The following is a 12,141-nucleotide window of genomic DNA, read 5'->3' on the forward strand; positions in this document are numbered from 1 at the left end:
CACAGCTCAGAGTGTGGCAGGCATGGGGGGACCAGAGCAAAGACATGATTGCAGCACTGGCCTTCCTAGTACTCACTTACCATACTCCATGTACAGAGAGCTGGGTGTGCTGACTTCACTGCTTTGACCAGAGTAGGACAAGGGGCCTCTCAACTTCGACTTATCACTGCAGGATTCTAGTGTCAGTGGCCACCAGGGAGTAAAAACACACATGCGAGGTGAGCGACACATACATTCCCAACTTTGGAGTTTCAATATTTAACTGCTCCCATTCCCAATGCCCTCCCGAACAGGAGAGAGGTGGCACACCAACAGGGAACAGTCCAAGAATGCAGGAACATATGGAGGAAGGGAGGTGGGAAGTCGGTATATTCTAAGGGGAAAAGAGAAAACATGACCTGGAATGTGGCAACACAGAGGAGAAAAAGAATCAAATCAAAGTGGATTCATGAATTTAGTTCTCTCTTCTTCCATCTTCTTACCAAATGTTCCAGGAATATCAGCCAATTTCTACCCTCTTGACAAACCAATTTAGAAAACAGTCCTCACATGGAGACAAGCACACTGAAACTTTTCTGATAACTTGACACTAGACTTTAAAACAATATCAGAAGGGTTAAACTCACTAAACAAACACTAGGATATGGCCTCTCTTGCACCTGAAATGTAAATTTGTCATGCCTACAAATTTAACCCACTTCTGAACTGGCAGAACAAAATAACACCCAGCAATGTCCTTAAAAGCAGCATCAAGACAATGTTAGAGAAGCCACGGATGATGGCCTTGTAACCAAAGGGCTCAGCCACAGGGCTGTAGACCCAGCCTTCCTGGAGAAGGAAGGGAGAGGTTTCATGAGAAGCCTGGCAAAGTAGGAAGTGTCTGGGTAGCAGTTTTCAAGGAACATTGAGAGTTGAGAGTGGAGGAATAGCAGCAGGCATGGTTCACAGGAAATGGAAACTGATATTCTCCAAAGGGAAACACAAAATCCCCAGTGCCACAGAAAGAAGAGCAGGCAGCAAAGCAGGTGGGTGCCTGAGAAGTGAACAGGATGTGCTGGGAGGACTAATGATTGAGCAGCATCCAACCCATTTCCTTGACAGATGGTGCCAATTTGTCAGCTGCTCCTCTCACAAAAAATGCTACTACGTGGTAAGTGATAACTCTGTGTTCCCTTGGTGGTCCTGGCAGTGGGCTCTGCTCCTCACAACAAACCAGCAGTCACCATGATGCCTTGGTAAGAAACCATGATTTGGAGGCAAACTTTGAGGTCCCCAGTCAAACTCAGTGCACAACACAAACTCCAACACCAGAACCTTATTCCTTTACAGCATGTAAAGGCCATCCAGCCTTTGCTCACTGAGCTCACTACCTCCTGATGCTACCCATTCAACTGATCAGCTCTAATTCTTAGAATTTCCTCATACTGACTTGAAATCTGTCGTCTTACAATTTCTTATCTCCTCAAGAACAACAAGACTCTTCTAAACAAAGGTCTCGCAGACTTGTTCCTCTTTAACCTCTTTGCCAAGCTAACACAGCCAGTGGCTTCACCCATTACCAGGAGGCCATAATTTTCAGTTCTCCCTTACCGCTCAGTCTTGCAGACACATTCTAGCATCAATATCTCCATGCATGATGTACCCAGAATGTAACACAATATGCAGTTTGAACAACACTGTGAAAACCAAAGAAACTACTTAAGTCAATAGAAAAACCTTGTGCAATGGCTGGAATGAGGGAGTGGGGGAGAAATTTACAGGGGAAGGAAGACAGGTGAAAGAAAAAGGAAACAGGGGACTCCAGGAGAGGCAAAAACATGCACTCACATCCAAGACCACAGAAAGAGGAGAAAACACATTCTGGTGTTAAATCATGGAAAATAAAGTAATTTGTAGTAAGTATTCAGTTATAAGAAAAATTCTGCCACTGATTCATCATGATGTCTTAGACAAACAGCAGACCTCAGATTCACCTTTGGGCAATACAGGCTTGACAAGTCTTGATTCTATCTCCTGGATGCTGCTGAGAGACTGAATGAGGCATTTGGAAGTCGTGGGCAAAAAACGTATCATGCAAAACAACGGTATTATTTTACCAACAGGTCTAACCATAACTACAGGACCAGGCCAGCCAGACTTGATTTGACACCAGAATGGAAAAGGAAGTTCAAAACTAAGCAAGATGGTCACAGAGGAACACAAGGAGGTGGGGGTGGGGGCTGGACAGACAGGACTGGCTCCCAAACCTGCAATGGGATCTTCAACTATAATGGTGATACTCCTGGGGCCTCCTGTATGTAGACAGACAGGTGCAGAGGAAAGTCCAGAACACGAGAATAGAGAGTGAGAAAAAGAGCGTCTTCTTATCTAGCAAGGGTTGGGGCTTAACTCCTGAGAGGGAACCCTAGTGTAGAGGGAAAGATGACTCGTACGAGAAGCTGCACATGACCCACACTCCCTCAGATCCTTCTGCTTAGGTTTCCTCTGGCTCCCTTTTCCAATGCAGGTTCCCGCAGTTTCTGGAATCCGCATGGATGCAAGAATGGGGGCAGGGGAGTTTTACATGCTCAAACACTAGTAGCCTGGAGTACAGTAGACTGCTCCAGGAGATGTGAAGTAAGGTCTTCACATCTCCAGGTCTGCTCCAGGAGATGTGAAGTAAGGGTCTAACCCAAGTACTCTTCACATCTACGAAGGCTCATGGGAAGACAGGCTTTGATTGGAGACTTTTGTTCTAACGAGTTCCAATGAGCCAAACCACATTCTTGAGGGGAAAACAGAGACAAAAGTTTGCAATTCAGAAGTTTCAGATGAAGGCCTTAGCTCTCACCTTTTAGAAATTATAAAGAGAAATCAATAGCAGCTCTAGTTGTAAAAGGAAATCTTCCTTTTTTGCTCTTAATTTTTTATACTTTACTTTTATATTTTATTTCTGAGGCTTTTCCACCCAGAACTGGCCTTGAGCACAAATCGGCCTTCTACTTGCTTTTATGGAGATGCTCTTACGAATGAAACCCAACCAAAGCCTGCCAGACACCAACAACCTAGGAAAGATGATAGTAGGGAAATGGCAAAAGCAATGACACCACCTTGGCCATGCCTAAGGTGCTCTCTGCTAGCAGCTGGCGTCTGTGTGAAGGAGGTCCTAGTAGCCAAGGCCTCCTTACCCAACTGCCTTTCAACCTGAACTAGTGATGGAGCAGTCAACCCCACTTACTTGTTTACTAGGTCCCATCACCCCATACTCACTACATCTCTAGTGTTAATAAGGAAACCCTAACATCAGTTTGCCTCTCTCTTATTGTTATTATATCCTGACCAAACTTCTCAGGAATCACAGGAAGGGACGGAATTTAACGGGATTATTTTTAAAGCTCATTAGTACTTTCCCTCTGTCTGAGAGATGCATTTAAAACTTGGACTGTGATTAGTCACACTCTCCTCTGGTGCTAAAGAACCAGTGAAAGAATCCAGGAAAGCATTTACTATTTAGCAATGTAGAAAGGAACAAACATAAATATTCTCAGAGAGATTTCTTAGGTATCCACATTATATTACAAACTTCTCTTTTTCATTATAAGCAATATACTCTTCATATCATCAGAAACATAACTTCTCTTTCTGCCATCTGAAGACCCTTAAGAACAAACTCGCCCTTCCACCTGAACTTCAGGAGGCCGCCTTACTGACTACGGGCTGGTGGTTATCATTACCTGGGGCTCCTCTGGAGGCAATGTTGGTATCCGAATGGGAGCGAGTATGGCTCCTCTTTGTTCCACCGGTGACAGTGAGTGTTTGCCCCTCTGAGAAGCTAGACCTGCGAAGGACATTGGACAACTGGCTCTTCCCACCTCCCTCTTGGTCCCCTAGAGAGGAAGCAGCAGAATCTCGCTTCTGGGAGCTGCTGGAGGAGAACAAATTGGAGCTGTTGCTCTCAGCATTGCTGCTGTGACTCTGACAGCTGGCGGTCCGGCCTCGGGGGTCCTGGTTGCCAATGGCCAAGTACTCAGGCCCCTCACTGGCATCACTTGGGGAATCATTCTGGCTGCTGACCCAGGGTGCTTCTAAGGGGCTGGTCAGAGTGCTGGAGCTCATCTCATTTGGGGTCGAGGGGGAGTCCCCGGCTAATGCAGAGATTGGAAGCAGAGGGGCTTGGACGGTTTGATCCTCTGCTGGCGAGACATGTCCTCTGCTTTCTTGAGGTTTCTGGCATGGGCCACAGAGTGAAAAGGAAGTAGATCTTCTTTCTAGGATATAAAAAGAAAGGGAAAGGAAAGGTGAGGTGGAAGCCTTTGGTACCTGTGAAGGGCTTCTCCACAACTAAGGAACAAACTCCCTGTTGTTACTGGGTGCCCAGGACACATGGTGTCACGTCAGAAAAGGCTAAATCGTTCAAGGTAAGCAAAAAATTACTTAGAAGCAGCTAAGTCAAAAGCATAAGCTCTTGGGAGAATGGCTTCATTGCTTATTCGTATGCATTGCCCACCTATAACATGAGCAATAATAATAACACCTACCTCGTAGGACTGTTTTGAGGGTCAAACGAGATAATATATACAAATTGATTACAACAGAGCCTGGCACATGGCAGGCACTGAATAAATGTTAGCTATTATCATTGAAATGCCTTCTGGCAATGCGGATCAGAAACCCAGGGGAAAATAAAAACATCTCTTGCCTCTGTTACTTTAATGATGCTACTGAATTATCTTAGGCTAGTTGCTATATACCTCTTTAAGATTTCCATATTAAGACATGAAGTTTGACAAACTGCATCAACCCAAGGCTCCATCTATAGCCAGCCTGTGAGCACCCACTAAGTCCTCTGCTTTCCAGGCCTGGGGATACATGTCTTGACTACCCCTTGCTGCCCCCATACCTGAGCCATGATGGGGTATGGATTGGTGGAGGCTAGAGAAGGACCCAAAATAGGAATGCTGAGCATAACTGGTTGAAGGGGTGTACGTGGAACCAGGCAGAGCTGTCAGGCTCTGGCTCTTTGTCACCAGCAGCGGGCTCTCATGCTTTCTGGCAAACTACAAAAAAAAACACGTGTCAGAGTCAAGGATAGAGGCCCTCAGAAGAGGAGCACTTAGCACTACAGAAATGCTGGTAGGAACTGGCCTTTGGCAGCAGGCCTGAACTGCAGCCAGGGCCAGTAGATACAGCATAGGTATCCTCTATTAGAGCATACAGCTTTGAAACTTCAAAGTCCTGCCATACACCACAACTTCTGCACTGGAATCCTAGGTGGTCAGACCAGAAATGCTTATCATGGAGGCAGTACAGCAAAGTGCTTAAGACTATGCACTTAGAAGTCAGATACGCTGGGGCTCAAATCCAGGCCCTATCACTTACAAGTTCTTTGGTCCAAACTTTGGGCAAGTGACTTATCTACTCTGTCCCTCAGTGGCCACCTTTATAAAATGAGATTAATGCCTACTTTATAGAGTTCTGAGGATTAAATGAGATGATGCATGTACTGTGCATAGCACCATGATTGGCACGTAGAAAGTATTCAATAGATGGTAAGCAAGAATCGAAATTGAAAAACCAGGAGAGATAGGGGATCCCTCACAAAAGAAATAGGGATTGTGATTCCTTTCTAGTGGAGGCACTGATATTAGTGATGGGATGAGTGAATTAGAGAGTTAATAATAAGCAACATAAAACAACAAAATTTTCTTGGACAAAAATGATCCTGTGTAACATCAGGCCACACTACATCTGACACCCTATCTATAGCCAGCCTGACTCAAAATCATCCCTCCTCTCCCTAGCATTTTACCAAGCCTGCCCTTAAGGAGGTGCTTACTCAGACTACAGATTTCTTTAAGGATTTAAACAAACAGACACCTCCCTCCTCAAATAGACTTAAGCTTACTCACAAATAGACATTTTACTTAAATAGGTACTTAATGGTACCTCCTCTTCTAAGATTTTTTGTTTTTGTTTTTGTTTTTAATGAAAGTCTTTCAGTTCACAATTGCCTAAGTGGAGTAGTTTGCTACATACGGTTACATCATGGTGAGGTCTAGGAGGCCAGAACATAAGACACAGATAATTCTTTGGCCACTTTACCATAGATGCATCAATCTGAGCCAGGAGACGAGGGTTGTTCTGTTCCACTGCTTCTAGGCATTGGAGCATGGCCGTGACATGGGAGTCGCTTAGCAGGAAAGCAGTATCTGGGGAGAGAAAACTACCGCAATGATGGAGCCCATTAGGGAGAACTTCAGCCTCCCTGCATGGCCCTGGGAGAAGCTCAGGGAAGGAAAGAGGGAAAAGGCAAAGATGACTTGAGGAGAATTATACCACTGTGGACAGAGGGGAACTAGGGACAAATAATGTACAGAAGAGGCTAAATCATGTGCAGTATAGCAGAGGCCATGACAAGAGGCTTCAAAATCAGAAAGACTCAGATTTGAACTCTGGTTCTGGGTGACTTTGGCCAAGTCACCTAACCTCCTTGAGCTCTGCTTCCCTGATTGGAAAACAGGGGTATCAATACCCAACTCTCAGGGCTGCCGTTAGGTATATATGTATAAAAAATATATAACAGTGATTGGAATATAGGAAACTCTCAGTAAATAGTAGTTACTCTTACTGATTTGCGTATATGGGAGTAGGGAAATACCTTAGCATAAAGCTTGACTGCATTTTACATAGCAAGTTAGAGAGAAGACTAGATACATGTTTCTGATTAGAATCTCTATGGCATCAAGTAAAAGTATGAGACCCTGAGGTAACAGTGGGTCTATAAAGGAAGAGTAAAGTAGAAGAGAATGAGGAAGTACATGTACCAGTACTGGCTATGTGACCTCTACCCACCTGTGTAGAATTTTCTGATATACTGTCTATCCCCCAGCAGAGGTCGGAGCTGGGCTGAGAGACAGTGGCACTGCAAGCTATGCTGCAGCCACAGCTCCGCAACGGCACGCTCACTCATGCCGTCAGTGCTGCTCTGGCCATTCTCCTGCAAGTTGATGAACTAGGAGGCAAAGAAGCATGAGTCAAAATATACATCCAGGGCTTCCCTGGTGGTGCAGTGGTTAAGAATCCGCCTGCCAGTGCAGGGGACATGGGTTCGAGCCCTGGTCCAGGAAGATCCCACATGCCGTGGAGCAACTAAGCCCGTGTGCCACAACTACTGAGCCTGTGCTCTAGAGCCCGTGAACCACAACTACTGAGCCCAGGTGCCACAACTACTGAAGCCCGCACACCTAGAGCCTGTGCTCCGCAACAAGAGAAGCCACCGCAATGAGAAGCCCGCGCACCACAGCAAAGAATAGCCCGCTTGCTGCAACTAGAGAAAGCCCACGCGCGGCAACGAAGACCCAACGCAGCCAAAAATAAATAAATAAAATTTAAAAATATATACTTCCTCGTAAATCCAGCAAGATTGAGGCCTAATGACCTGAGAACTAAATTGAGACAGGTAAGAGGAGGTAATCAGAGATATCTGCCCTCCAGCTAACATCTACAGGTTATAGAGGAAGGAGAGGGAAGGAAAGGATTAATGTCTCCGCTGCTGGTTTGGGCCACTAGAAAGGGACTAAGCAGTTAAGACGTGATATGCAGCTCCTGGAGAGGACAAAGCTGCTGCGTCTGTCTCTTTATGTTGTAACTCCAAAGAGGCATCTATTCTCCGGGTATTCAGAGGAAGAATGAACTTGACATCTCGCCTTCTCTCACAGAGTCCTCTATTTCAGGTAGCCTCCAGAAAAGAATGCAAGAAAAACCTGGGGTAAAAAAATCTAGGAAAAATGCCCCCAAACATTCTTCACCAAAGAGAAATCAGCTGAGCACGTCTTGTTGGCTTTCGCCACAGCATTTCTCTATTTGGAACTTCCTTCTATTGGCTGTTTCTAAAAGCTAAGTCTCATAGTTCAGGATCACTGCAAAAAATGTATGGATGGCAATTTCAGGCAGCTTCTAAGAGGAAATGACTATATTTTATTTTATTATATATATATATATATATATAAGCAATATATTTTATTTTATTTTTTTAAATTATTTATCTATGGCTGCGTTGGGTCTTTGTTGCTGTGCGTGGGCTTTCTCTAGTTGCGATGAGCAGTGACTACTTTTTGTTGCGGTGCACGGGCTTCTCATTGCGGTGGCTCCTCTTGTTTAGAAGCACAGGCTCTAGGTGCGTGGGCTTCAGTAGTTGTGTCACATGGGCTCAGCAGTTGTGGCACATGGGCTTAGTTGCTCCGCAGCATATGAGATCTTCCTGCACCAGGGCTCGAAACTGTGTCACCTGCATTGGCAGGCATATTCTTAACCACAGCACCACCAGGGAGGTCCCATGATATATTTTAGAGAAAAAAGTTAGAGGGGGGTTTGGTGGGAAAAATAAAGTGATAAGGACAAAGAAATCCATGTAAGAAAATCACTGGGCTCTGGGCTTTTCTCACAAAAAAGGCCAGAGTGACACCTTGTGATTTGGTTCCCTGATCATTTAAGAATAAGTTACTTTTCCAGACATCACCTTGGCAATGAATCTGTCAGTGGGTGTGATATACATGAAACAAGACTGGTCATGAATCAGTAAGTATTGAAGATGGGTGATATTTTGGGGTTCATTACACTCTTCTAATTTTGAATGTATTTGAAAATTTCCATAGGCAAGGGTTAAATAAATAAATATATAAATTTGGCTGTGATTGATGTGGAACTAGCTGTGTAACTCTGGCCAAGTCACCTAACCTCCTGGAGCTCTGTGTCCCTGGTTGGGAATCAGGGGTATCATGCTGAGCTGAGAGGACGGAAGAGTACAGTGCTACTCTACTCTCAAATGCTGTAGGGAACATGTTAGGCTCCATTTGACACTGGTCTCCAGAAACCTCACATTTTTTTTCTATTTGGTGCATCCTCTTCTCCTTAAACAGTCATCAGCATATCAGTCCTACTTACCCCCAACCATTCAGGAAACTTCTTGCCATTTGTCCTAGATTTTGAAAAGCTTCACTCTGGTCCCATATTTGCAAATCTTTTGAAAATAACAAAATTTTTTCAGGTCTTCCCCAGAGGAGGGAAAGTGGCCTAGAACAATGGGTGTGCAAAGCTTATGTTTTAAAGTAAATCATCCTCCCCTCCAAATCAGTCCTACAGGGATAATTTCCTCTCCTCAGTTAATAGGAAATTTGACATATGCCATCCTTCTAGCCTAGGAGACTCTTCATACAGAACATCAAACATCAAAGCCTTGTGGTTACCTTCACCTCTTACCTTCTCCACATGAAGGGCCGAGTGGGGACTGAGCCAGCGGATGTCTTTCACAAACTGCCAGTAATCAGTCTGGCGGCAATACACCTGTTTCAGGGACACAGAAGGTAAACAAATTGTTACCATTTTGGACCACATCTAGTTCTCGTACTGACATTCAAAGAGAGGAAAAAGAAAAGCCTAACTTGGGACTTCCCTGGCGGTCCAGTGGTCAAGACTTCACACACTTCCAATGCAGGGGGCGTGGGTTCGATCCCTGATCAGGGAACTAAGATCCCACATGCCGTGCGGCATGGCCAAAAAAAACCAAAGCCTAACCTTCCCTTGCCTCAACAAAGGTTCTCAGCAGCAATAAAAGGAATATATACAGATATTCACCCTTTTAAAGAATAATTGTTAAAAATTATTTTAATTGTTCTTTTGAGGAGGTAATACAATGCATATGATATAGAAGGCTATATAGGTGACCCTTGAACAACACGGGTTTGAATGGTGGGTCCTCTTATAAGTGGATTTTTAAAATAAGTATATAGGAAAATTTATTGGAGATTCGCAACAATTTGAAAATAACTTGCAGATGAACTGCACAGCCTAGAAATATTGAAAAAATTAGGAAAGTTAGAGATCTCATGAATGCATAAAATATAGGTAGATGTTATCCTATTTTATCATTTACTACCATAAAATATATACAAACATTATAAAAAGTTAAAGTTTATCAAAACTTACACACACAAACACTTATGGACCATAGACGGTGCCATGTGCAGTCAAGAGAAATATAAACAAACGTTAAGAAGCGGTATTAAATAATTGCATAAAACTAACTGTAGTTAGTTTTATGCAATTATGTACTCCTATAATAATTTTGTAGCCACCTCCTGTTGTTATTGTTGTGAGCTCAAGTGCTGTGAGTGTCCACTCAAAATGCCGTGTGACACTAATCATCTCTGTATGAGCGGTTCGTCTCTCCAGTAAATTACATACTGCAGTAAAAAGTGACCTTGCCCAGCTCTTGTGTATTTTCCATTGTGTTTAGTGTAATACCAAAGACCCTGAATAACACCAGGGGACCCATACGAAGTGCTACTAGTGATGGTGGGGGTGCTCCCAAGAAGCAGAGAGAAGTCATGACGTTATAAGAAAAAGCTGAACTGCTTGATATGCACCGTAGATTGAGGCCTGCAGCTGCAGTTACCCACCATTTCAAGATAAGTGAATCCAGTGTAAGGACCATGGTAAAAAAAGAAAAGGAAATTCGTGAAGCTGTGCCTGCAGCTACTCCAGCAGGCACAAAAACCTTGTACTTTTTGAGAAATACCTTTTAATCTCATATTGAAAAATTCAGCTTTTATGTGGGTACAGGATTGCTATAGGGAAGGCATACCTATGGACTCTAATATGATTCAAGAAAAAGCAAAGTCATTATGTGACAACTGAAAGCAAAAAGAAGGTGGAGGATCTAAAGCTAGGGAATTCAATGCCTGAAAAGGATGGTTTGAAAATTTCAGAAAGAGGTTTGGAGAAGCAGCTTCTGCTGACCAAGAGGCAGCAGACAAATTCACAGACACCATTAAGAAAATAACTGAGGAGAAAGGATATCTGCCTGAACAGGTTTTTTTTTGTTTGTTTGTTTGTTTTAACATCTTTATTGGAGTATAACTGCTTTACAATGGTGTGTTAGTTTCTGCTTTATAACAAAGTGAATCAGTTATATATATATACATATGTTCCCATATCTCTTCCCTCTTGTGTCTCCTTCCCTCCCACCCTCCCTATCCTACCCCTCTAGGTGGTCACAAACCACCGAGCTGATCTCCCTGTGCTATGCGGCTGCTTCCCACTAGCTATCTACCTTACGTTTGGTAGTGTATATATGTCCATGCCTCTCTCTCGCTTGAACAGGTTTTTAATGCAGATGAAAGTGCCCTATTCTGGGAAAAAAATGCCACAAAGGACACTTACTAGTAAGGAAGGGAAGCAAGCACCAGGATTTAAGAAGGAAGGGACAGGCTTACTCCACTGTTTTGTGTAAATGTAGTTGGGTTTATGATCAGAATTGCCCTTATCTATGAAGCTGCTAACCCTCAAGCCTTGAAGCGAAAAGATAAAACACCAGCTGCCGGTCTTTTGGTCGTACAACAAGAACCCTTTTTCTGGATTGGTTCCATCAATGCTTTGTCCCTGAAGTCAGGAAATACCTTGCCAGTAATGCAATAAGACAAAAAAAAAAAAAGGGAAATAAAAGGAATACAGATTGGGAAGGAAGAAATAAAACTGTCTTTGTTCGCACATGACATGGTTGCCTATGCACAAAATTCGAAAGTTCGAAAGAATCAACAACAAAAAAATTCCTGGAACTAGTAAGTGTTATTATAGCAAGGTCACAGGATATATGGTTAATATATAAAAGTCAACTGCTTTCCTATATACCAGCAATAAACAAGTGGAATTTGAAATTAAAAACACAATAATACCATACACATTAGTACTGCCCAAATTGAAATACTTAGGTATAAATCTAACAAAATATATACAAGATCTCTATGATGAAAACTATAAAACTTTGCTGAAAGCTATTAAAGAACTAAGTTACAGAGATAACCCATGTTCATAGATATGAAGACTCAATATTGTCAAGATGTCAGTTCTTCCCAACTTGATGTATAGATTCAATGCAATCTGATTCAAAATCCTAGCAAGTTATTTTGTAGATATCTACAAACTATTCTAAAGTTTATACGGAGAGGGAAAAGACCCAGAATAGCCAATCAATACTGAAGGAGAAGAACAATGTTTTTCTTCAAAAAGGACTGATACTATCTGACTTCAAGACTTACTATAAAGCTACAATAATCAAGACAGTGTGGTATTGGCAAAAGAACAGACAGAAAGATCAGTGAAACA

General features: G+C 43.1%; 1 protein-coding gene across 1 annotated transcript in view; it reads right to left on the bottom strand.

Moving 5' to 3' along the window:
- RUBCN (rubicon autophagy regulator) overlaps window positions 1-12,141 on the bottom strand; it is a 55,561-nt gene that overhangs the window by 20,227 nt on the left and 23,193 nt on the right. Inside the window, exons 3-9 of the mRNA XM_082654583.1 lie at window positions 9,238-9,321; window positions 6,832-6,991; window positions 6,082-6,188; window positions 4,880-5,036; window positions 3,714-4,247; window positions 2,247-2,291; window positions 81-176 (exon numbers count right to left, since the gene is read on the bottom strand). Coding sequence (XP_082510709.1) covers window positions 81-176; window positions 2,247-2,291; window positions 3,714-4,247; window positions 4,880-5,036; window positions 6,082-6,188; window positions 6,832-6,991; window positions 9,238-9,321 — 1,183 coding nt within the window. The remainder of the gene's footprint in view (window positions 1-80; window positions 177-2,246; window positions 2,292-3,713; window positions 4,248-4,879; window positions 5,037-6,081; window positions 6,189-6,831; window positions 6,992-9,237; window positions 9,322-12,141) is intronic.

The sequence above is a fragment of the Grampus griseus genome (genome assembly GCF_964374135.1).
Source record: "Grampus griseus genome assembly, chromosome: 5".
Taxonomy (NCBI): domain Eukaryota; kingdom Metazoa; phylum Chordata; class Mammalia; order Artiodactyla; family Delphinidae; genus Grampus; species Grampus griseus.